At 38.3% G+C, this 25467-nt stretch overlaps 1 protein-coding gene across 1 annotated transcript in view; it reads left to right on the top strand.

Annotated features, from left to right (window-relative positions):
- PPEF1 (protein phosphatase with EF-hand domain 1) overlaps nucleotides 1-25467 on the top strand; it is a gene marked incomplete at its 5' end in the record, with an annotated part of 153545 nt that overhangs the window by 55527 nt on the left and 72551 nt on the right. Inside the window, 2 exon segments of the mRNA XM_081223136.1 lie at nucleotides 7420-7480; nucleotides 18175-18335. Of these exon segments, the coding sequence (XP_081079262.1) occupies nucleotides 7420-7480; nucleotides 18175-18335 (222 nt within the window).

Raw genomic sequence — 25467 nt, 5'->3', positions numbered from 1 at the left:
AAGACAAAGGAGAAGCCACAATGAGATGGTAGGAGGGGCGCAATCACAGCAAAATCTAATCCCATAACTGCTGGGTGGGTGACTCACAGACTGGAGAACACTTATACCACAGAAGTCCACCCACTCGAGTGAAGGTTCTGAGCCGCACGTCACGCTTCCCAACCTGGGGTTCCGGCAACGGGAGGAGGAATTCCTAGAGAATCAGACTTTGAAGCCTAGTGGGATTTGATTGCAGGACTTTGACAGGACTGGGGGAAACAGAGACTCCACTCTTGGAGGGCACACACAAAGTAGTGTGTGCAGTGGGACCCAGGGGAAGGAGCAGTGACCCCAGGGGAGACTGAACCAGACATACCTGCTAGTGTTGGAGGGCCTCCTGCAGAGGCGGGGGGTGGCTGTGGCTCACCGTGGGGACAAGGACACTGGCAGCAGAAGTTCTGGGAAGTACTCCTTGGCATGAGCCCTCCCAGAGTCCGCCATTAGCCCCACCAAAGAGCCCAGGTAGGCTCCAGTGTTGGGTTGCCTCAGGCCAAACAATCAACAGGGAGGGAACCCAGCCCCACCCATCAGCAGTCAAGCAGATTAAAGTTTTACTGAGCTCTGCCCACCAGAGCAAACAGGCAGCTCTACCCACCACCAGTCCCTCCCATCAGGAAACCTGCACAAGCCACTTAGATAGCCTCATCCACCAGAGGGCAGACAGCAGAAGCAAGAAGAACTACAATCCTGCAGCCTGTGAAACAAAAACCACATTCACAGAAGATAGACAAGATGAAAAGGCAGAGGGCTATGTACCAGGTGAAGGAACAAGATAAAACCCCAGAAAAACAACTAAATGAAGTGGAGATAGGCAACCTTCCAGACAAAGAATTCAGAATAATGATAGTGAAGATGATCCAGGACCTCGGAAAAAGAATGGAGGCAAAGATCGAGAAGATGCAAGAAATGTTTAACAAAGACGTAGAAGAATTAAAGAACAAACAAACAGAGATGAACAATATAATAACTGAAATGAAAACTACACTAGAAGGAATCAATACCAGAATAAATGAAGCAGAAGAATGGATAAGTGACCTAGAAGACAGAATGGTGGAATTCACTGCTGCGGAACAGACTAAAGAAAAAAGAATGAAAAGAAATGGAGACTGCCTAAGAGACCCCTGGGACAACATTAAAGGCAACAACATTCGCATTATAGGGGTCCCAGAAGGAGAAGAGAGAGAGAAAGGACCAGAGAAAATAATTGAAGAGATTATAGGGGAAAACTTCCCTAACATGGGAAAGGAAATAGCTACCCAAGTCCAGTAAGTGCACAGAGACCCATACAGGATAAACCCAAGGAGAAACACGCCAAGACACATAGTAATCAAACTGGCAAAAATTAAAGACAAAGAAAAATTACTGAAAGCAGCAAGGGAAAAACAACAAATAACATACAAGGGAACTCCCATAAGGTTAACAGCTGATCTCTCAGCAGAAACTCTACAAGCCAGAAGGGAGTGGCATGATATACTTAACGTGATGAAAAGGAAGAACCTACAACCAAGATTACTCTACCCAGCAAGGATCTCATTCAGATTTGATGGAGAAATCAAAAGCTTTACAGACAAGCAAAAACTAAGAGAATTCAGCACCACCAAACCAGCTCTACAACAAATGCTAAAGGAACTTCTCTAAGTGGAAAACACAAGAGAAGAAAAGGACCTACAAAAACAAACCCAAAACAATTAAGACAATGGTACAGGAACATACCTATCCATAATTACCTTAAACGTGAGTGGATTAAATGCTCCAACCAAAAGACACAGGCTTGCTGAATGGATACAAAAACAAGACCCAAGAAACTAATTAAAAAAATAAATAAATAAACTTAAAAAAAAAAAAAAAAAAAAAACAAGACCCATATATATGCTGTCTACAAGAGACCCACTTCAGACCTAGGGACACATACAGACTGAAAGTGAGGGGATGGAAAAAGATATTCCATGCAAATGGAAATGAAAAGAAAGCTGGAGTAGCAATACTCATATCAGATAAAATAGACTTTAAAATAAAGAATGTTGCAAGAGACAAGGAAGGACACTACATAGTGATCAAAGGGATCAATCCAAGAAGAAGATATAACAATTATAAATATATATGCGCCCAACATAGGAGCACCTCAATACATAAGGTAACTGCTAACAGCTGTAAAAGAGGAAATCGACAGTAACACAATAATAGTGGGGGACTTTAACACCTCACTTACACCAATGGACCAAAATGGAAATAAATAAGAAAACAGAAGCTTTAAATGAAACAATAGACCAGATAGATTAATTGATATTTATAGGACATTCCATCCAAAAACAGCAGATTACACGTTCTTCTCAAGTGCGCACAGAACATTCTCCAGGATAGATCACATCTTGGGTCACAAATCAAGCCTCAGTAAATTTAAGAAAATTGAAATCATATCAAGCATCTTTTCTGACCACAACGCTATGACATTAGAAATGAATTACAGGGGAAAAACGTAAAAAACACAAACACATGGAGACTAAACACTACATTACTAAATAACCAAGAGATCACTGAAGAAATAAAAGAGGAAATAAAAAAATACCTAGAGACAAATGACAATGAAAATAGGACAATCCAAAACCTATGGGATGCAGCAAAAGCAGTTCTAAGAAGTTTATAGCTATAAAAGCCTACCTCAAGAAACAAGAAAAATCTCAAATAAACAATCTAACCTTACACCTAAAGGAAGCAGAGAAAGAAGAACAAACAAAATCAAAGTTAGCAGAAGGAAAGAAATCATAAAGATCAGACCAGAAATAAATGAAATAGAAACAAAGAAAACAATAGCAAAGATCAATAAAACTAAAACTGGTTCTTTGAGAAGATAAACAAAATTGATAAACTATTAGCAAGGCTCATCAAGAAAAAGAGGGAGAGGGCTCAAATCAATAAAATTAGAAATGCAAAAGGAGAAGTTACAACAGACACCACAGAAATACAAAGCATCCTAGGAGACTACTACAAGCAACTCTATGCCAATAAAATGGACAACCTGGAAGAAATGGACAAATTCTTAGAAAGGTATAATCTTCCAAGACTGAACCAGGAAGAAACAGAAAATAGGAACAGACCAATCACAAGTAATGAAATTGAAACTGTGATTAAAAATCTTCCAACAAACAAAAGTCCAGGACCAGATGGCTCCACAGGTGAATGCTATCAAACATTTAGAGAAGAGCTAACACCATCCTTCTCAAACTCTTCCCAAAAATTGCAGAGGAAGGAACACTCCCAAACTCATTCTATGAGGCCACCATCACCCTGATACCAAAACCAGACAAAGATACAACAAAAAAAGAAAATTACAGACCAATATCACTGATGAATATAGATGCAAAAATCCTCAACAAAATACTAGCAAACAGAATCCAACAACACATTAAAAGGATCATACACCATGATCAAGTGGGATTTATCCCAGGGATGCAAGGATTCTTCAATATACACAAATCAATCAATGTGATACACCATATTAACAAACTGAAGATTAAAAACCATATGACCGTCTCAATAAATGCAGAAAAAGCTTTTGACAAAATTCAACACCCATTTATGATAAAAACTCTCCAGAAAGTGGGCATAGAGGGAACTTACCTCAACATAATAAAGGCCATATATGACAAGCCTGCAGCAAACATCATTCTCACTGGTTAAATACTGAAAGCGTTTCCTCTAAGATCAGGAACAAGACAAGGATGTCCACTCTCACCACTCTTATTCAACATAGTTCTGGAAGTGCTACCCACGGCAATCAGAGAAGAAAAAGAAATAAAAGGAATACAAATTGGAAAAGAAGAAGTAAAACTGTCACTGCAGATGACATGATACTATACCTAGAGAATCCTAAAGATGCCACCAGAAAACTACTAGAGCTAATCAATTGATTTGGTAAAGTTGTAGGATACAAAATTAATGCACAGAAATCTCTTGCATTCCTATACACTAATGATGAAAAATCTGAAAGGGAAGTTAAGGAAACACTCCCATTTACCATTGCAACAAAAAGAATAAAATACCTAGGAATAAACTTTCCTAGGGAGACAAAAGACCTGTATGCAGAAAACTATAAGACACTAATGAAAGAAATTAAAGATGATACCAACAGATGGAGAGATATACCATGTTCTTGGATTGGAAGAATCAATATTGTGAAAATGACTATACTACCCAAAGCAACCTACAGATTCAATGCAATCCCTATCAAATTACCAATGGCATTTTTTACGGAACTAGAACAAAAAATCTTAAAATTTGTATGGAGTCACAAAAGACCCCGAAGAGCCAAAGCAGTCTTGAGGGAGAAAAACGGAGCTGGAGGAATCAGACTCCCTGACTTCAGACTATACTACAAAGCTACAGTAATGAAGACAATATGGTACTGGCACAAAAACAGAAACAGATCAGTGGAACAAGACAGAAAGCCCAGAGGTAAACCCACGCACCTATGGTCAACTAATCTATGACAAAGGAGGCAAGGATATACAATGGAGAAAAGACAGTCTCTTCAATAAGTGGTGCTGGGAAAACTGGACAGCTACATGTAAAAGAATGAAATTAGAACACTTGCTAACACCATACACAAAAATAAACTCAAAATGGATTTGAGACCTAAATGTAAGACCGGACGCTATAAAACTCTTAGAGGAAAACATAGGAAGAGCACTCTTTGATATAAATCACAGCGAGATCTTTTTTGATCCACCTGCTACAGTAATGGAAATAAAAACAAAAATAAACAAATGGGACCTAATGAAACTTCAAAGCTTTTGCACAGCAAAGGAAACCATAAACAAGACGAAAAGACAACCCTCAGAATTGGGGAAAATATTTGCAAATGAATCAACGGACAAAGGATTAATCTCCAAAATATATAAACAGCTCATGCAGCTCAATATTAAAAAAAGAAACAATCCAATCCAAAAATGGGCAGAAGACCTAAATAGACATTTCTCTAAAGAAGATATACAGATGGCCAAGAAGCACATGAAAAGCTGCTCAACATCACTAATTATTAGAGAAATGCAAATCAAAACTACAATGAGGTATCACATCACACCAGTTAGAATGGGCATCATCAGAAAATCTACAAACAACAAATGCTGGAGAGGGTGTGGAGAAAAGGGAACCTTCTTGCGCTGTTGGTGGCATTGTCAACCTATGTAGCCACTATGGGGAACATTATGGAGGTTCCTTAAAAAAGTAAAAATAGAATTACCATATGATCCAGCAATCCCACTACTGGGCATATACCCAGAGAAAACCACAATTCAAAAAGACACATGCACCCCAATGTTCATTGCAGCACTATTTACAACAGCCAGGTCATGGAAGCAACCTAAATGCCCATCGACAGATGAATGGATAAAGAAGATGTGGTACATATATACAATGGAATATTACTCAGCCATAAAAAGGAACGAAATTGAGTCATTTGTAGAGACGTGGATGGATCTAGAGACTGTCATACAGAGTAAAGTAAGTGAGAAAGAGAAAAACAAATATCGTATATTGATGTATATTTGTGGAACCTAGAAAAATGGTACAGATGAACCATTTTGCAGGGAAGAAATTGAGACACAGATGTAGAGAACAAACGTATGGACACCAAGGGGGGAAGGCCGTGGTGGGGTGGAGGTGGTGGTGGATTGAATTGGGCGATTGGGATTGACATTTATACACTGATGTGAATAAAATTGATGACTAATAAGAACCTGCTGTATAAAAAAAATAAAATTAAAAAATTAAAAAAATAATAATGAAATAGAAAATTCAATGGTCTTTAGTTTATTCACAAAGTTGTGCAATCATCACCACGATATATTTTAGAACATTTTCATCACCCTCCAACCAAAGGAAAAAAAAAAAAAGCACCTCTATACTGATTAGCACTCACTCCCCATTCCCGCCCTCTGCCCAGCCCCTGGCAACTACTAATCTGCTTTTGTCTTTATGGATTTGACTATTCAGGCCATTTCAAATAAATGGAATCATACAATATGCGATCCTTTTTGACTGGCTTCTTTCATTTAGCATAATGTCTTCAAGGTTCATCCATGTTGTAGCATGTATCAATAGTTCATTCCTCTTTATTGCTGAATATTATTCTGTTGTATAGATATAGCACATTTTGTTTATCCTTTCCTCAGTGGATAACTCATTTGGGTTGCCTCCACTTTTTTGGCTGTTATGAATAATGCTACTATGAATATTTGTGTGCAAGTTTTTCTGTGAACATATTTGTTCAGTTCTCTTGGGTATATACCTAGGAGTGGAATTTTTGGGTCATCGAGTAAGTCTGTGTTTAACTTTTTGAGTAATTGCTAAACTGTTTTCCAAAGCAGCTGTACCATTTTGCATTCCCACCAGCAGTGTATGAAGGTTTTAATTTTGCCACATCTTTGCCAACATTTGTTATTATTTGTCTTTTTTGATGATAGTCATCCTAGTGTGTGTGAAGTGGTATCTCATTGTGATTTCTGTTGACTCTTAGTTGACAAATCCATCAACAGCGTTACAATCATACATTTTGATATTTGTATGGAAGGTCTTCCTTCCCTCAACTGCCAGATCTACTCCTAGATTGATAAGGTTCCTTAGTGTTCACTCTTCATGGGAGACAGGGCTTGGAAGTTATTTGTGCTGTATACATGCAGGTCTTTGCAGATAATTGGTAGGCATAGAGGCAGTATCTAGGTGACGGTTGGAATGCTGGTAAATTTCCATCTTTCCCTTCCTCCTTCCCTCCTTCCTTCATTTACCAAATATATTTGGCATTTAAGAATATCCCTTATTCTCACCACCGAAAGGAATAGAAGAGATCATAATGAAAAAAATCTAGCAGCTGTCTTAAGTGGGTTTCCTAGAAGCAGAGTCTGAGATAGGGGCTTCTGGTACAAGTGACTTCCTGAGAGAGTATTCTCAGGAAAAACCTATAAGGGAGTGAGGAAAACAAGATAGGACAGGGAAGAAGCTAGGCAAAAATATGGTTTCTGGAGAAGTCTCACCTCAGCCTGATCCCATTGGGAGCTCTGAAGTGTGAAATGCGTCAGTTTGTTCCACCCAGTGGCAAGAGAAGTGGGGGTCTGGGCTGTGATACTCTTGCTTCAGTTAGTCTTCTTCTATGGGCATCCCCCCAGGAGGGAGGGATATCTGATATCCTAAGCAACTCTGGGGGAGGTGCTGCCCATCTGCCAAGGGCAATCCTGGGGAGGAGGAGGGCAGGTAGAAGCGATACCCATTAGCATCTACGGCAGCTGGGAGATGAGAACTTCAGAGGAGTAAAGGGGACTTGCATGGAACACCAACAGTACCTGTTTGGGATTCATTAATTGAGCAATGTATTTTTATTTTGTCCAGCTATCCAACTTCTTCTCCTTCATGTTGGAAAACTATACACGTGTACTTGAGAAAGATCCAGGTAAGTAAAAAGTTTAGTCTTTTGAAAAGCAGTCATTAAATATTGAATTGTCTCATCAAGGAATGTAAACTCTGAAGATGGGAGAACACTAAGAAATTAAAAAGATGCCCATCTGTCTTGTCTGTGTGACACCAAGCAACTGGTGAAATCAGTTTAACTGGCTTTTTCCATCCTTGATTGCTGTCAACTAAATTGACCATTTAATCTTTTCATTTTCAGAAAACTGAATTAGATTTCATTTTACATTAGTATGTTGAATACCTTCTCTGAACCCACAACCTACTGATGTACAATAGTAGCTTAGTAAAGAAGATCTTATTTTTAATCTACAGAACTTCTGTGCTGAGAGATCAAAATATCTTGACTATTTCATGAAACACATCTGGGTGGGGGATTAAACACAGTTGGCACCATCATGTCTCTGTTTTCTCCATAGCTAGCTAGTTGTCTGTCAGGCTGTCTATTTATCTATCATTTATTTAGTCATTCTGAAATGACTAAATAAATCATTTCAGATATAGACCATGTAGGTGTGATTCAAAATGATTTTAAAATTATAGTTATTGAGGGACTTCCCTGGCGGTCCAGTGGTTAGGACTCAGTGCTTCCACTGCAGGGGGTATGGATTCAGTCCCTGGTCAGGGAACTAAGATCTCACGTGTCACACGGCACGGCCAAAAAAAAAAAAATTATAGTTATTCACAAGTCATGTATTTCTCTGCAAATTAAGATCTGCCTGTTGTTATCTTCAAGGTAGGCACTTGACTTAGAAGCTCATTTTTCTTTAATTTGGACCAACCATTTTTGCTCTAGTTAAAAATGTGTATGGCATCTAAAGCATCTTTTAATCTAGTGAGCACCCTTCCAAGTGGTGAAAGAAGGGTGTTTTAATGGTATGCTCTGAGCTAAGTACATATGTGTGAAACTAATTAAAGCATTTAATGATCTGTAGAAGGTTTCTGAATGGTGGAATAGCCAAACCTGAGGAGTGGGGGAGTGGGTGGGAAGTAGGTATTTTGCCATTTTTTTTCTTTTAGCTAATTACAATTTGAAGACCATTGTTTGTGCTTCATGTTCTTTGGCAAAAATATTTCTGGGAGGAAATATAATAATGATGAAATGAAACAACCCTCTTTCTGCTAATGACCTAATATTTTAATCTGAGCTATGCATCAGAATCAGTTATGGATTTTCATAGCCACAGATGGCTGGGTTCCAGCCCAAAGATATTTACTCAGGCTCTATATTTTTAAAAATCTGCTTAAAAAATTATGCAAGTGATTTAAAAATATTTTAAAAATTTTATCAGAGAAGGGGACAGTGGTTTAACCTTCTTATGTAAACTTTTCTGGAAAAAAAGTATACAAATTACAGGAAAGTACACAAATGATAAGTATATGACTTAATAAATTTTCTCAGAGTAAACTCAGCCTTGTAACATGCACCCAGAACAAGAAATAAAACATTATCATAGCCACAGAAGCCCCCTCCTGTTCTCCGCCACTCACTACCCAATCCCTGCACCCTCGTCACTACTTTCCTGCCTTCTACCTCCTAGATTAGTTTTGCTTGTTTTTGAACTTCTCTGTATAAGTGAAAGCATACAGTTTTGCTTCTTTTACTCAACTTTATATTTGTGAGTCATCCATTTGGTCATTCTTATTGCTGAATAATATTTAATTTTATGAATATACCAAAATTTATCCATTCTATTGTTTATGGACATTTGAGTTGTTTTCAGTTTTGGTAATTTAAATGGTTCTACTATGCACATTCTTGTACTTGTCCTTTTTAGTGAACATATGTATTCTTTTCTTTTGCTATATACTCATTTTCAGTTATCTATTGCTGTATAATAAACCACCCCAAAATTTAGTGCTTTAAAACAACAACCATTTTATTGCTTGTGATTCTGTGGGTCAGGCATTTGAAGGGCTCAGTGGGGCTGGCTTGTCTTTGTTGCACGTGCTGTCAGTTGGGCTCACTCAACTTAGCTGGGCTGGAGAGGGAGGTCCAAATGGTTTTCTCGCATGTTTGCGACTTTGGTGTGGGCTATGAACTTGGATACCTCAGTTCTCCTCATGCAGCCTCTCTGTCCAACAGGATATCTTGGACTTCTTTACATGGCAGCTAGATCCCAAGAGGGCAAAGGCAGAAGCCACAAGGCCTCTTTAGGCCTCTGCTCTGGAACTCACACAAAATCAGTTCTGCCATATCCTACTGGTCAAAGCAAGTCACAAGGCTAGGTGCAGATTCAAAGGGGTTAGCAAAGATCCATCTCTTGCAGGGAGCAGTAGCAGCAGCATTATCTTGTAAAAGGATATGAATACAAGGAGACGTGATTCGTTGGGGACCATTATTATAAAGATGTACCACAAGCCAGGAAAGGAAGTTTGGAGTTATAGGGCATGCATATGGTCAGCTTTATTAGGTACTGATAAACAGTTTTACAAAATTGTTGTACCAAGTTATACTGCCAACAGTGTATGAGAGTTCCAGTTGTTCAGTATCTTTGTCAACACTTGAAATTATCAGTCCTTTTCATTTTAGCCATTCTGGTGGGTATGTAGTAGTATCACATTTCTGCTTTAATTTGCATTCCCCTGGTGAGCAGAGAAGTTGCTCACCTGTTTGAATGTTTAGCAGTCACGTGGACATCCCATATAGCAAAGTGCCTATTCAGGTCTTTTGCCCATTTTTCTATTGGGTATCTGCCTTTTTCTTACCAATTTGTAAGAGTTCTGTAGGTATTCTAAATATGAGAATGTGAATCTTTGTTAGATAACTTTATTGCAAATATCTGTTCCTAGTCTTTGGCTTTTATCCATCCCCCTAGTCTTTAATCTTTAAATGATGTCTTTTGATGAGCAGACATTCTTGATTTTAATGTAGTACAATTTTTTTCTTTTATGGTTAGTGCTTTCTGTATCCTGCTTAAGAAACCCTTGCCTGATATGAGTGTGCGCACATGTGTGTGTGTCTATGTGTGCTCATTTGTGCAAAAATAAATACAGGAGAAACCTACAGGGTAAATCAGAAACTAATGGCATTATTTACCTACAGGAAATGGAGGGATGGGTGGGAGCAGGGCAGAAAGAATGGGGAGAATGAGGTTTGGGTAGGAGGGATGAGGGGAAAGTGACACATCTCTGAGAATAACTTTTTGTAGTTCTGACTCTTAGAACCATGATAATGTTTCACATCCCTAAAAAAAAAAATAATAATTAATTAAAAACAGGAAGAGAGAGAGAATGTGATTCCCAAGTAGAATACACACTGTGACAAATGAACTTAATTGTATTACAAATGAATAACCATCACACAAAGGAGGTGGGGAAAAAACGAAATAACCTAAGTGACATTGGAAAATAGCGTTTAATCATAATATGCCTTGATGAGGTTTCATTTTTATTTATCTTGTATAGGGTTTGCTGAGCTTCTGTTATATCTAAGTTGATATTTTTGTCAGGTTTAGGAAATTTTCATCCATTAATTATTTAAAATATCTTTCTTTTCAAGTCTAAATATCTTTTTCTTTGTGAATCCTTGGCTTTTAAACTTAGAAGGCCCTGAAATATTTAAAATGTGGATTACTATGGCTGTTTTTCTAGATTTTTTATGATTTGACTTTTTAAAGTTTTAACATTTCATAAATTATGAATTTTTGATATTAAACTAAAAAAGGAAATTTTGATGCCTAGTGGTTGAGAATAATTAAAAAACACACCTACGAAGAAAATGTCCAAGTAGTTAACCAAATTTTCCCCATGACATTTATTTCATAATGTATCTTTTCACCATGTTTTGTAGTGCCTCCTTCATAATATATTCATTTAAAAGTGTGTAATAGGGCATATTTCCGGGCTGTCTGTTATCTTATACATCTGTCTATTATAGAGTCCTAGAATCATACTGATTTAGTTATTATATGTATCAGAAAAAGAGATTTACAGATTATTGCTGTATGTTGATTTCACTTTCAAAATTTTTTCCAGCTTTATTAAAATATAATTAACATATAACATTATATAAGTTTAAGGTGTACAGTATGATTTCTTATATGCATATATTGCAAAATGATTACCACAATGTTAGTTAACACATGCATCAATTCACATAGTTACGATTTTGTGTGTGTGTGGTGAGAGCTTTTAAAATGTACTCTCTTAGCATCTTTCAATATACAATAGAGTATTATTGACTAGAGTCACCATACTGTACATTACTGTAGATTGCTTTCTGATGACCCTTTTTGGTGGGAAAGTTCAAGACAACCTCCACCTAGGCCTGTTTGGCAGAAGTGCTATGACCCCTAAGCAAGGTATATTTAGGGACCGGAAGGTCACTTAACATTTCCAGATACCAGGGCCAGTTTAATGGTTTTAACTCTGAGGCACAGAGTATGCTGAGACATTCTGGGTGTTCCAAAGGTTAGAGGTGACCTACATGTCCTACTGCTTGCTCAAAGTCAATTCATAGGACTTGATGGGGAGACGCTGCACATCCATTCCCCAGTCTGATTTTTCACATCAGCCTCCTCCCACAGGTAGAGAGCCAAAGCTGCTATATACATAGCAACAGGTTTAAACAGAGTCTGGTGGAAGTGGGGAGTGGGATGGAGTGAGTGGAAGTGTTGTTTTGACTTTTCTTTCTGCTTCCCAGATCACTCAAAATGTCCTATCAAGCCAGGTATTTTATATTTTTTGTTGCTATGGTGAATAAGATATTTCCCCCACTATATCTCCCTAATGATTATTGGTAGTATTTAGTAAAGCGTTCGGTTTATATCTGTTTATTTTGTATTGTGATACTACTGAACAGTAACATTAAATAATAATAATAATTATTATTACTACTCATATTTATTAAATGCCATGTACCATGTCTTTTAAGTGCTTTAAGTATATCATTTCATTTAGTTTTCATGACAAACCAGTGGAATTAGTATTCTCATCCCCCTTCTGTGGATGAGAATACTGAGGCTTATAAGATAACCTCCCAAGGTTATTCATCTTATCAGTGGTGAAGCTGTGATTCAAACCAGTGAGATTAACCGCTGTATTATTTTAAATCTCTTATTAATTCCAGGAGTTTTTCAGTTGATTTCCTTGAGTGTAGATATTTAATCACACTGGTCACAAGTAACTTTATTTTTCTATCTTTCTATCCAAGAGTCACTGCTCTTATTTTGGCTTCATGTTTTATTATATTTGCTGGAGATAGCAGAACAGTGTTAAAATGAAACAGTGAAAGTGGGCATCCTCGTTTTGTTAATGATTTAATGGAAAAACCATTACCATTGATTTAAATTTTTAAAAATACGTTAAGGAGGTATCCTTCCATTCCTAGTTTTCTAAGTTTTTAAAAAAATCAAGAACAGGTGTTGAATTTTACAAAATGCCATTTTGGCATCTATTGAACTTATTGTATGGACACTCATGATTTTAATCCAGATTCATAATTGAGAAATGAAATAACTATAAACATAGTTCAATTTGTGCTTTTCTTTTTCCAGCAACGTCTGGAGCTTGTATTCAAAGTGACATGCAGGTGGTAGAGGCAGAAATTGTTGTTTTTTTTAAAATTATGGGCTTTAGATTTTTCCTAGTCCAGGTTTTGAGTCTGTACTGGGCAAAAGAAAAGATTGTGTGTAGGGGGTATTTTTGAAGTATTTTCTTTAGAACAACTTGTTAAGGCATTATTCAGTTATAAGTCAAGATTTTATTATATTTAATTACTATAGATTCATGTTGACAGAATTGTAAACCAAATAGGTATGGAGTAATTCTAATCACATGTTGCACAAATATTCTTATAGCTGGCATTCATTAAATTATTATTATTAGTTATAATAGTTACAGCCCACAAGGACAGTACTTGCGTTTGAAATGTTAACGCTTTTGATTGTTTTCACATAAGATGCACGTTAGCTACCCACGTTAGGAAGAAAATCTATGTTATTCTTTTTTTATGTGGATAAAAACCAGCAGAAGGATTATGATTTGATGTTTATTGATATTTCATATTGAGTAGTTTTGATTAAGAATGGTTTAGGGGACTTCCCTGGTGGCGCAGTGGTTAATAATCCGCCTGTCAATGCAGGGGACACAGGTTTGAGTCCTGGTCTGGGAAGATCCCACATGCCGCGGAGCATCTAAGCCCGTGCACCACAAGGACTGAGCCTGCGCTCTAGAGCCCATGAGCCACAACTACTGAGCCCACGTGCCACAACTACTGAAGCCCAGGCGCCTAGAGCCCATGCTCCGCAGCAATGAGAAGCCGGCGCACCGCAACAAAGAGTAGCCCCTGCTTGCCGCAACTGGAGAAAGCCTGCACACAGCAACGAAGACCCAATGCAGGCAAAACTAAATTAAAAAAAAAAAAAGAATTGGTTTAGGGAATTCCCTGGTGGCCCAGTGGTTAATACTCCGTGCTTCCACTGCAGGGGGCCCAGGTTCAATCCCTGGTTGGGGAATTAAGATCCTGCAAGCTGCACGGCAAGACCAAAAAAAAAAGAAAAAAAGAAAAAAAAATTGGTTTAGGGAAATGGTGCTTTTTCATATATTTATCACTGAACTTAATGTAAGGCCAGAAACTATCAAACTCTTAGAGGAAAACATAGGCAGAACACTCTATGACATAAATCACAGCAAGATCCTTTTGGACCCACCTCCTAGAGAAATGGAAACAAAAACAAAGATAAACAAATGGGACCTAATGAAACTTCAAAGCTTTTGCACAGCAAAGGAAACCATAAACAAGACCAAAAGACAACCCTCAGAATGGGAGAAAATATTTGCAAATGAAGCAACTGACAAAGGATTAATCTCCAAAATTTATAAACAGCTCATGCAGCTCAATAGCAAAAAAACAAACAACCCAATCCAAAAATGGGCAGAAGACTTAAATAGGCATTTCTCCAAAGAAGATATACAGACTGCCAACGAACACATGAAAGAATGCTCAACATCATTAATCGTTAGAGAAATGCAAATCAAAACTACAATGAGATATCATCTCACACCAGTCAGAATGGCCATCATCAAGAAATCTAAAAACAATAAATGCTGGAGAGGGTGTGGAGAAAAGGGAACACTCTTGCACTGCTGGTGGGAATGTGAATTGGTAGAGCCACTATGGAGAACAGTATGGAGGTTCCTTAAAAAACTAAAAATAGAACTACCATATGACCCAGCAATTCCACTACTAGGCATATACCCTGAGAAAACCATAATTCAAAAAGAGACATGTACCAAAATGTTCATTGCAGCTCTATTCACAATAGCCCGGAGCTGAAAACAACCTAAGTGTCCATCATCGGATGAATGGATAAAGAAGATGTGGCACATATATACAATGGAATATTACTCAGCCATAAAAAGGAACGAAACTGAGCTATTTGTAATGAGGTGGATAGACCTAGAGCCTGTCATACAGAGTGAAGTAAGTCAGAAAGAGAAAAACAAATACCGTATGCTAACACATATATATGGAATTAAAAAAAAATGTCATGAAGAACCTAGGGGTAAGACAGGAATAAAGACACAGACCTACTTGAGAATGGACTTGAGGATATGGGGAGGGGGAAGGGTAAGCTGTGACAAAGCGAAAGAGAGGCATGGACATATATACACTACCAAACGTAAGGTAGATAGATAGTGGGAAGCAGCCGCAGAGCACAGGGAGATCAGCTCGGTGCTTTGTGACCGCCTGGAGGGGTGGGATGGGGAGGGTGGGAGGGAGGGAGATGCATGAGGGAAGGGATGTGGGAACAGATGTATATGTATGACTGATTCACTTTGTTATAAAGCAGAAACTAATAAAAAAAATGTTTAAATAAATATTTATCACTGAACTTATAAGAAATGAGGGCCATCAAATGTATGAAAGGAAGGGCCAGACTGAACTTTTTTTTTTTTAAGAAGAAAAGCAATATTTTTATTATGGTCTTAAATAACAAGACTGAGTTTTAATAACCAGAACTGGTGGAATTGACTTGATGTGTCAGTTAGCTGTTGAGAAAGGGAAAGTTGACAGAACATTGGTGAAGGCAATGATCGGGAAAAGAAAATCAGTTCTTGTTTATACCTCACCAGTTGGGATTTCTCAGTAAGGTAGTTATAAGATGATATAGTGCGGGAATAAAGATGCAGACCTACTAGAGAATGGACTTGAGGATATGGGGAGGGGGAAGGGTAAGCTGTGACAAAGCGAGAGAGTGGCATGGACATATATACACTACCAAACGTAAAATAGATAGCTAGTGGGAAGCAGCCGCATAGCACAGGGAGATCAGCTCGGTGCTTTGTGACCACCTAGAGGGGTGGGATAGGGAGGGTGGGAGGGAGGTGCAAGAGGGAGGGGATGTGGGGACATATGTATATGTATAGCTGATTCACTTTGTTATAAAGCAGAAACTAACACACCATTGTAAAGCAATTATACTCCAATAAAGATGTTAACCAAAAAAAAGATGATATAGTGAAACTGCTGAGGTTGTTTTTGGTTTTGTTTGGTTGGTTGTTGTTGTTGTTTTCCCAAGAGGAGCCTGATTTTTCAGTAAGTAAAGCTGGCAAGAAGAAAGGTTTTTTTTTTGGAGTAAGATGCTATTCTGAGAAAGACTACCAAGTAGAAATGATCATTAAGATAGTCAAGTAGAATATTTTGGCCTTTCTGCCTACAAAATGAACCTGAGATAAAATTTACCAAGATGCTCTGCATTTCTAGTTTTCAAACATAAAATGAAATAATTAAGTTTTCTCAAATCACAAGCCAAATCCAAATGAGAAAAATAACCACTGCTGGACCACATTGAAGACAGACATTATTACTCCTAAATTTAACTTCTTATAAAACATCATCAATTAACACCAAGAAATATTGGAGTACACAGTAATTTAGAAAACATTTTTAAATTACCAAATATTATGACTTTAGAAAAAAATTTCAAGTTTAATTTTTAATTGTAATCTCTCAGCATAACTGAATAATGAGAAACAATGTATTCTATCTACATCTGCTAGCATCATACCTTCCAAACCTATAGAGAACTTCTTATTCATTTATTTATTTATTTTTGGCTGCATTGGGTCTTAGTTGCTGCATGTGGGCTTTCTCTAGTTGCGGTGAGCAGGGGCTACCCTTCGTTGTGGGGTGCAGTCTTCTCATTGCAGTGTTTTCTCGTTGCGGAGCACGGGCTCTAGGCGGTGCGGGTTTCAGTAGTTGTGGCACATGGGCTCAGTAGTTGTGGCTCACAGTCTTAGTTGCTCTGTGGCATGTGGGATCTTCCCAGACCAGGCAGGGCTTCAACCCGTGTACCCTGCATCGGCAGGCAGATTCTCAACCACTGCACCACCAGGGAAGCCCTAGAGAACTTCTAATTAATGAGCTTAGTAGCAATTCAGTATTAATGAGCTGAAGAGTATGTCATTGTCCTCTCTATCAGTTATCTGTTACTGCAATAATACTGTGTATTCAACAACTATAATAGCTCAGTAACATGTAATAAACATTTCTTTTTGCTCACAAGTGTACAGATCAGCTGAGCACTTCTGCTGATCTTGGCAGACTTGATTTGGCAGTTTTTTGGGTCTTGGTTGGAGTTCCCTCATGTGTTTACAGGTCTGCTGGCAGGTGGCTGATGTAGGATGGCCGTGGCTTGGGTGACTCAGCTCTGCTGCACATGGTCTTGGAGCTTTCAGTAGACTAGCCTGGGATTTGTGGTAGTGGCACAGTTTCGAAAGAGAGAGCATGGAAGCATACAAGGCCTTCTGAGGCCAGCTTGGAACTGGTACATAACACTTCCACCATATTCTTTAGTCCAACTCAAGTCACAAACCCAACCCAGCTTCAAGGGCTGGGGAAGGAGACTCTTGATGAGAGTGGCTGCAAAATCACATTAAAAAGAGCATGACTAGAGGTTGGAGTAGAGAATTGGGGATACTTTTGCAATCAATCTACCATATCACTTTTCATCTTTCTCCACCTGAATTGGCCAGATTTCTTTTCTTGGGCTGACTGTTTCATAGGCAGTCTAGCAAGAAAGAGATCCTGGGTCTCAGCACCTACTGAAATGGGCAGTGCAGGTAATCCGTTACACAGAAATCTCTCTTCGAGAGAGAGAGGTCCTTTGGGAATTTCTACCTATGGTTTGTTACCAAGAAGAAAAAAAATCATGTCAGAAAATTGGGTTTTTATGTGACGAGAGAAACAAATCAATTACAGTTAAGTAAAATTTGAAGTGTTTAACGGAAAAATTGAATGTTGCCACTTAATTTTCTGTAGATCCTGAATAGCCACAGATGTTTGAACCAAATACAATGCATTCTTATGTTTCCAGCCCTATTTGTAAAAATCTGAGATATTAGAGTGGGCAAAAAAAAATGTAGAGTTAGAGCTTCAGAGCGTCAAAATACCTTGATTGACTAGTTTTCCCTGTGCTCCTCCCTCTCCTCCCCGCTGATGAACTCACTGCTTTGGTAAAATGTCCACCTGGGAAGGGATAATGATGATTCATGTGAATGTACCTACTGATCTCAGAACAAATCATTCCTCATGGTTATGTGTGGGTTATCTTGGTATTCATAACATTTAGCACAGTGCCTTACATGGGCTAGGTATTCAAGAAGTTATTTATTGCATTTTAAGTATGGGAATGTAGATTTTTCCCCCCTTTTCTGTCTTTCTTTTTCCAGAATTAGTAACTCACCTTTTTGGCAGCAACATCCAGGACAAGGATAGACAGGACTATTTGGGGTTGATAGACGTCCCAGACTCCTACTGTGGTCCTCGGCTGCAATTTCCTCTCACTTTTTCTGATATTGATTTACTTATTGAGGCCTTCAAGCAACAACAGGCAAGTAGAAGCAGATACTGTCCTGATTCTTGTACATAACATGTGCTCACTGACTATCTGTTGAATGAATAGATGAAAATACTACAGCAGAAATGCATTCCCTTGGGAAAAAACTTCACATTAAGTGAGAGCTACCCTCTGCTTTCCTTAACCCATTAAATACAAATCTCCTCAGATGCACAGAAACCTCATCTCTATCTATAGGCTTACAGTATTTCCTTGTTCTTTTTCTGAGGTTTAATTCACATACTATAAAATTCACCATTTTAAAGTGTACAGTTGATTCAGTGCTTTTTAGTACATTCACAAGATTGTACAACAATCACTAATATCTAATTCCAGAACATTTTCTTCACCCCCAAAAGAAGTGCCATACCCATTACCATTCCCTCCTCCCCCACTCCTGGCAACCACTGTTCTACTTTCTGTCTCTGTGGATTTGTCTCTTCTGGATATTTTGTACAAACAGAATCATGTAATATGTTTCCTTTTGTATGTGGCTTATTTCTCCTAGCATAATGTTTTTAAGGTTCATTCATGCCATAGTATGTTTCATCACTCCTTTATTTTTATGGCTGACTAATATTCTATTATATGAGTATACCACATTTTGTTTATCCATTCATCAGTGGATTAACATTTGGATTTTTTCTACCTTTTGGCTATTATGAGCAATGCTGCCATGAACATTTATGTGTAAGTTTTTTTTGTTTTTTTTTTTTTTTTTTTTTTTTTTCGGTAGGCGGGCCTCTCACTGTTGTGGCCTCTCCCCTTGCAGAGCACAGGCTCCGGACGCGCAGGCTCAGCAGCCATGGCTCACGGGCCTAGCCGCTCTGCGGCATGTGGGATCTTCCCAGACCGGGGCACGAACCCGTGTCCCCTGCATCGGCAGGCGGACTCTCAACCACTGCGCCACCAGGGAAGCCCTATGTGTAAGTTTTTATATGAACATATGTTTTCAATTCTATTGTTTCTATACCTAGGAGTGGAATTGCTGAGTCATATGGTGACTCAATGTTTTAACGTTTTGAGGAACTGCTAAATTGTTTTCCACAGTGGCTGCACCATTTTACATTACCACTAGTAATACGTGAGGGTTCCAGTTTCTCCACATTTTTTGCCAACACTTGTTATTTTATGTTTTTAAAAAATTTTTAATTTTATGTTTATTATAGCTATCCTAGTTGTGTGTAAAGTGGTATCTAATTGTGGTTCTCATATGCATTTCCCTAATGGCTAAGATGTTGAGTATCTTTTCATGCTTACTGGCCATTTGTACACATTCTTCAGAGAAATGTCTATTCAGATCCTTTGCCCATTTTAAAATCAGGTTGTCTTTTTACTATTGAGTTATAAGGGTTCTTTATATATTCTGGATATAAGTCCCTTATCAGATATACAATTTGCAAATATTTTCTCCCATTCTGTAGGTTGTCTTGTCACTTTCTTTTTTTTTTTTTTTTCGCGGTACGCGGGCCTCTCACTGTTGTGGCCTCTCCCGTTGCGGAGCACAGGCTCCGGATGCGCAGGCTCAGCGGCCATGGCTCACGGGCCCAGCCGCTCCGCGGCATATGGGATCCTCCCAGACCGGGGCACGAACCCGTATCCCCTGCATCGGCAGGCGGACTCTCAACCACTGCGCCACCAGGGAGGCCCTGTCACTTTCTTAATAATGTCTTTTGAGTCACAAAAGTTTCTAATTTTGATTATGTCCAATTTATCTCCTTTTTTCTTTCGCTGCTTGTGTTTTGGCATCATATCTAAGAATCCATTGCTAAATCCAAGGTCGTGAAGATTTACCCCTATGTTTTCTTTTGAGAATTTTATAGTTTTAGCTCTGACATTTAGCTCTATGAGCCATTTTCAGTTAACATCTCTATATGGTATGAGGTATGGGTCCAACTTCGTTCTTTGCATGTGGATATGCAGTTGTCCCTATACCTTTTGTTGAAGAATCTGTTCTTTCCCCATTGAATGGTTTTGGTTCCTTTGTAAAAGATTAATAGGCCATAGCTGTCTGGATTTATTTCTGGACTCCTGATTCTTTTCCATTGGTGTGTGTGTTTATCCTTATGCCAGTACCACACTGTCTTGATTACTGTAGGTTTGTGGTAAGTTTTTTTTTTTTTTTTCCTGCGGTACGTGGGCCTCTCACTGTTGTGGCCTCTCCCATTGCGGAGCACAGGCTCCGGACGCGCAGGCTCAGCAGCCATGGCTCACGGGCCCAGCCGCTCCATGGCATGTGGGATCTTCCCAGACAGGGGCACGAACTCGTGTCCCCTGCATCGGCAGGCGGACTCTCAACCACTGCGCCACCAGGGAAGCCCTTGTGGTAAGTTTTGAAATCAGGAGGTGTCAATCCTTTGACTTTGTTATTCTTTTTCAATATTGTTTTGACATTTAGGGTCCCTTGCAGTGAATTTGAAGATTGACTTTTCCATTTATGCAAAAAAGCCCACTGAGATTTAGGTAGGGGTTGCACTGAATCTGTAGATTGCTTTGGGTAGTATTGTCTTCTTGACAATATTAAGTCTTCTAATCCATGAACATGGGATGTTTTTCCATTTATTTGGGTCTTAATTTCCTTCAGCTATGCTTTATAATTTTATATTTTTCAGTGTACAAGTCTTTCACTACCTTAAATTTATTCCTAGGTATTTTATTCTTTTGGTTGCTATTATAAAACAAATTGCTTTCTTAATTCCCTTTTGAACTGTTCATTGCTGGTGTATAGAAACACAACTGATTTTTGTGGGTTGATCTTTTACGCTGCAACTTTGCTGAATTCATTTATTAGCTCTAATAGGTGTGTGTGTGTGTGTGTATTCTTTTGGATATTCTATATACAGGATCACATCATCTGTGAATAGAGTTTTACTTCTTCGTTTCTGGTTTAGATGCCTTTTATTTCTTTTTCTTGCCTAATTGCTCTGGCTAGGATTTCCAGTATAATGTTGAATAGCAGTGGTGAGAGCGGACATACTTTTCTTGTTCCTGATCTTAGGGAGAAAGCTTTTAATCTTTTCACCATTGAGTTTGGTGTTAGTTATGGTTTTTTTTTTTTTTTTTTTGCCGTACACGGGCCTCTCACTGCTGTGGCCTCTCCTGTTGTGGAGCACAGGCTCTGGATGCGCAGGCTCAGCGGCCATGGCTCACGGGCCCAGCCGCTCCGTGGCATGTGGGATCTTCCCGGACCGGGGCAGGAAACCATGTCCCCTGCATCAGCAGGCGGACTCTCAACCACTGCGCCACCAGGGAAGCCCCTGTTTTGTTTTTAATAAATGCTGTTTATCAAGTTGAGGAAGTGTCCATCTATTCCAAGTTTTCTGTGTGGCTTTATGAAAAGGTGTTGGAATTTGTCAAATACTTTTTCTGCATTAGTTGAGATGATTGTGTGTTTTTTCCCTTCATTATAGTAATGTTGTGTATTACATTGATTAGTTTTCTTATGTTGAACCACTCTTATATTCCTGGAATAAATCCCACTTGGTTATGGTATATAATTATTTAGAAATTCTGTTGGATTTGGTTTGCTGGTATCTTGTCAAGGATTTTTGCATTTTATTCGTAAGGGATATTGGTCTGTATTTTCTTTTTGTGTGGTGTCTTTATCTGGCTTTGATATCAAGGTAATACTGTCCTCATGAAATGAGTTAGGAATTGCTTCCTTCTCTTCTATTTTTTAGAAGAGTTTGAGAAGGATGGGTGTTACTTCTTTAAACGTTTCATAGAGTTCACCAGTGAAGCTGTCTGGTCTTGCACTTTTCTTTGTTAGGAAGTTTATGATTACTGATTCAATCTCTACTTGTTCTAGATCTGTTCAGATTTTCTATTTCTTCTTGAGTGTTTTGATAATTTGTGTGTTTCCAGGAATTTGTCCATTTCATCTAAATTATCTAATTTGTTAGTATACAATTGTTCATAATCTCTTATAATTCTTTTTATTTCTTTGAGGTCAGTGGTAATGTCCCCATTTTCATTTCTGATTATAGTATTTGCATTTTCTCTCTTTTTTTTCTTGGCCAATCTAGGTAAAATTTTGTCAATTTTGTAGCTCTTTTCAAAGAACCAACTTTTGGTTTTGTTGATTCTATTGGTTTCCTGTTCTCTATTTCATTTATCTGCACTCTAATCCCTGTCTTCTTCCTTCTGCTGGCTTTCTGTTTAATTTGCTCTTCTTTTTCTAGCTCCTTAACTCATCACTGATGGGGGGATTTTTGTAGAAACTAATGGCTGTGGCTGGCGATTTTTATTTTGGCTGGCCAAAAAGTCAATTCTGTTATTTCATTAACACTTTGCAGGTTATTACATTCAGTAGTTATATCTGACACACCTGTAAAGTCTTCTAATTTTTGTGAAATATTGTCTTCTATCCACTCTTCTGTAGAAGCAAAGGAGCATTCTCCAGCACCACGAGTTTCATTTTCACTTGCCGTATCAGAATCAATCACTAAGGTTTTTTGTCTTTTTGTTGGTCTTATATTCACATCGTCTGAATCAGAACTATATTCTGAAGAACTGTCATCTTCTGGACACTAGTATATATGTTGCTCAGACAGTCAGAGAAAGTTTCTGCATAAAGTTCACCAAACAGTTCTTCTTCACTCAAAATTTCACAATTTGTCATTTTTGAAAATTTTACGTTTATAATATACACAAGGTTGGAGCAAAAACCTAATGGAGCAAAATGTGAATGATAATGACAATCATAAGTTATATAATGAACCCTTGATCAATTTTAAGCTCTAACAACTTTGCATGGTGATGTTAATTGTATCACTCTCTAAAAACGTATTGATATGTCTCTGGTCAATAACGTTCAGGTAACAAAAGATGTATTAATGTGTCTCTGGTCAATAATGTGTTAAGCATTAAGTCAGGCTTTTCATTCGAGATCTTTCTTCTTTCTTAATGTAGGCATTTACAGCCATACATTTCTCACTGGGCATTGCTTTTACTGTATCCTGTAAGTTTTGGTATGTTGTGTTTTAACTTTTGTTCATCTCAAAGTATTTTCTAATTTCCCTCGTGATTTCTTCAACATATAAGAGTATGTTGTTTAATTTCCACATATTTGTGAACTTTCCAGTTTTCCTTCTGTTATTGATTTCTAGTTTCATTCCATTGTGGTCAGAGAAGATACTTTGTATGATTCCAGTCTTTTAGAATGTACTGAGGCTTGTTTTGTAGCCTAACATCTGGTCTATCCTAGAGAATGTTCCATGTGCACTCATAAAAAAATGTGTAGTCTGCTGTTTGGGGTGGAGTAGTCTATAGATGTCTCTTAGGTCTAGTTGGGTGTGAGGTCTCCGAAGTTTCTTTTCTTTTAGGCTGTGTTCACCTAGTGTTTTGACAGAGATTTCCTTGAACACCAAGAGCCATTAAGGAAGAAAAAAAGAAAGAAAGAAAGAGAGAGAGAGAGAGAGAGAGAGAGAGAGAGGAAGGGAGGGAGGAGTGAGGGGGAAGGGAGGGGGAAGGAGGGAGGAAGAGAGAAAGGAGGAAAGAGGGAAAGAAAGAGGGAGAGAGAAAGAAGGAAGGGAACAGAAGGGAAGAAAGGAAAATCTAGTCTTTGCAGATTGGCTGTGTTGGTACACTCCTTTACTGCTTAGCCTGGCTGTTTACAAATCCATCTTAGCCTTTACTTTCTGCTTGCACTGTGCCATTTTTAAGTTGCCTCTTTCTTTTTTTTAAATTTTTTTTATTTTTTTTTATTTTTTGCTTTATAACAAATTTAATCAGTTATACATATACATATGTTTCCATATCCCCTCCCTTTTGCGTCTCCCTCCCACCCTCCCTATCCCACCCCTCCAGGCGCTCACAAAGCACCGAGCTGATCTCCCTGTGCTATGCGGCTGCTTCCCACTAGCTATCTACCTTACGTTTGGTAGTGTATATATGTCCATGCCGCTCTTTCACTTTGTCACAGCTTACCCTTCCCCCTCCCCGTATCCTCAAGTCCATTCTCTAGTAGGTCTGTGTCTTTATTCCTGTCTTACCCCTATGTTCTTCATGACATTTTTTTTTCTTAAATTCCATATATATGTGTCAGCATACAGTATTTGTCTTTCTCTTTCTGACTTACTTCACTCTGTATGACAGACTCTAGGTCCATCCACCTCATTACAAATAGCTCAATTTCATTTCTTTTTATGGCTGAGTAATATTCCATTGTATATATGTGCCACATCTTCTTTATCCATTCATCCGATGATGGACACTTAGGTTGTTTCCATCTCCGGGCTATTGTAAATAGGGCTGCTATGAACATTTTGGTACATGTCTCTTTTTGAATTATGGTTTTCTCAGGGTATATGCCCAGTAGTGGGATTGCTGGGTCATATGGTAGTTCTATTTTTAGTTTTTTAAGGAACCTCCATACCGTTCTCCATAGCGGCTGTACCAATTCACATTCCCACCAGCAGTGCAAGAGTGTTCCCTTTTCTCCACACCCTCTCCAGCATTTATTGTTTCTAGATTTCTTGATGATGGCCATTCTGACTGGTGTGAGATGATATCTCATTGTAGTTTTGATTTGCATTTCTCTAATTAATGATTAATGATGTTGAGCATCCTTTCATGTGTTTGTTGGCAGTCTGTATATCTTCTTTGGAGAAATGCCTATTTAAGTCTTCTGCCCATTTTTGGATTGGGTTGTTTGTTTTTTTGTTATTGAGCTGCATGAGCTGCTTATAAATTTTGGAGATTAATCCTTTGTCAGTTGCTTCATTTGCAAATATTTTCTCCCATTCTGAGGGTTGTCTTTTGGTCTTGTTTATGGTTTCCTTTGCTGTGCAAAAGCTTTTAAGTTTCATTAGGTCCCATGTGTTTATTTTTGTCTTTATTTCCATTTCTCTAGGAGGTGGGTCCAAAAGGATCTTGCTGTGATTTATGTCAGAGTGTTCTGCCTATGTTTTCCTCTAAGAGTTTGATAGTGTCTGGCCTTACATTTAGGTCTTTAATCCATTTTGAGCTTATTTTTGTGTATGGTGTTAGGGAGTGATCTAATCTCATACTTTTACATGTCCCTATCCAGTTTTCCCAGCACCACTTATTGAAGAGACTGTCCTTTCTCCACTGTACATTCCTGCCTCCTTTATCAAAGATAAGGTGACCATATGTCCGTGGGTTT

Source organism: Mesoplodon bidens (genome assembly GCF_964165515.1).
Source record: "Mesoplodon bidens genome assembly, chromosome: X".
Classification (NCBI taxonomy): Eukaryota; Metazoa; Chordata; class Mammalia; order Artiodactyla; family Ziphiidae; genus Mesoplodon; species Mesoplodon bidens.
The sequence above is the reverse complement of the archived record's forward strand: the minus strand, read 5'-3'. Positions and strand labels throughout refer to the sequence as shown.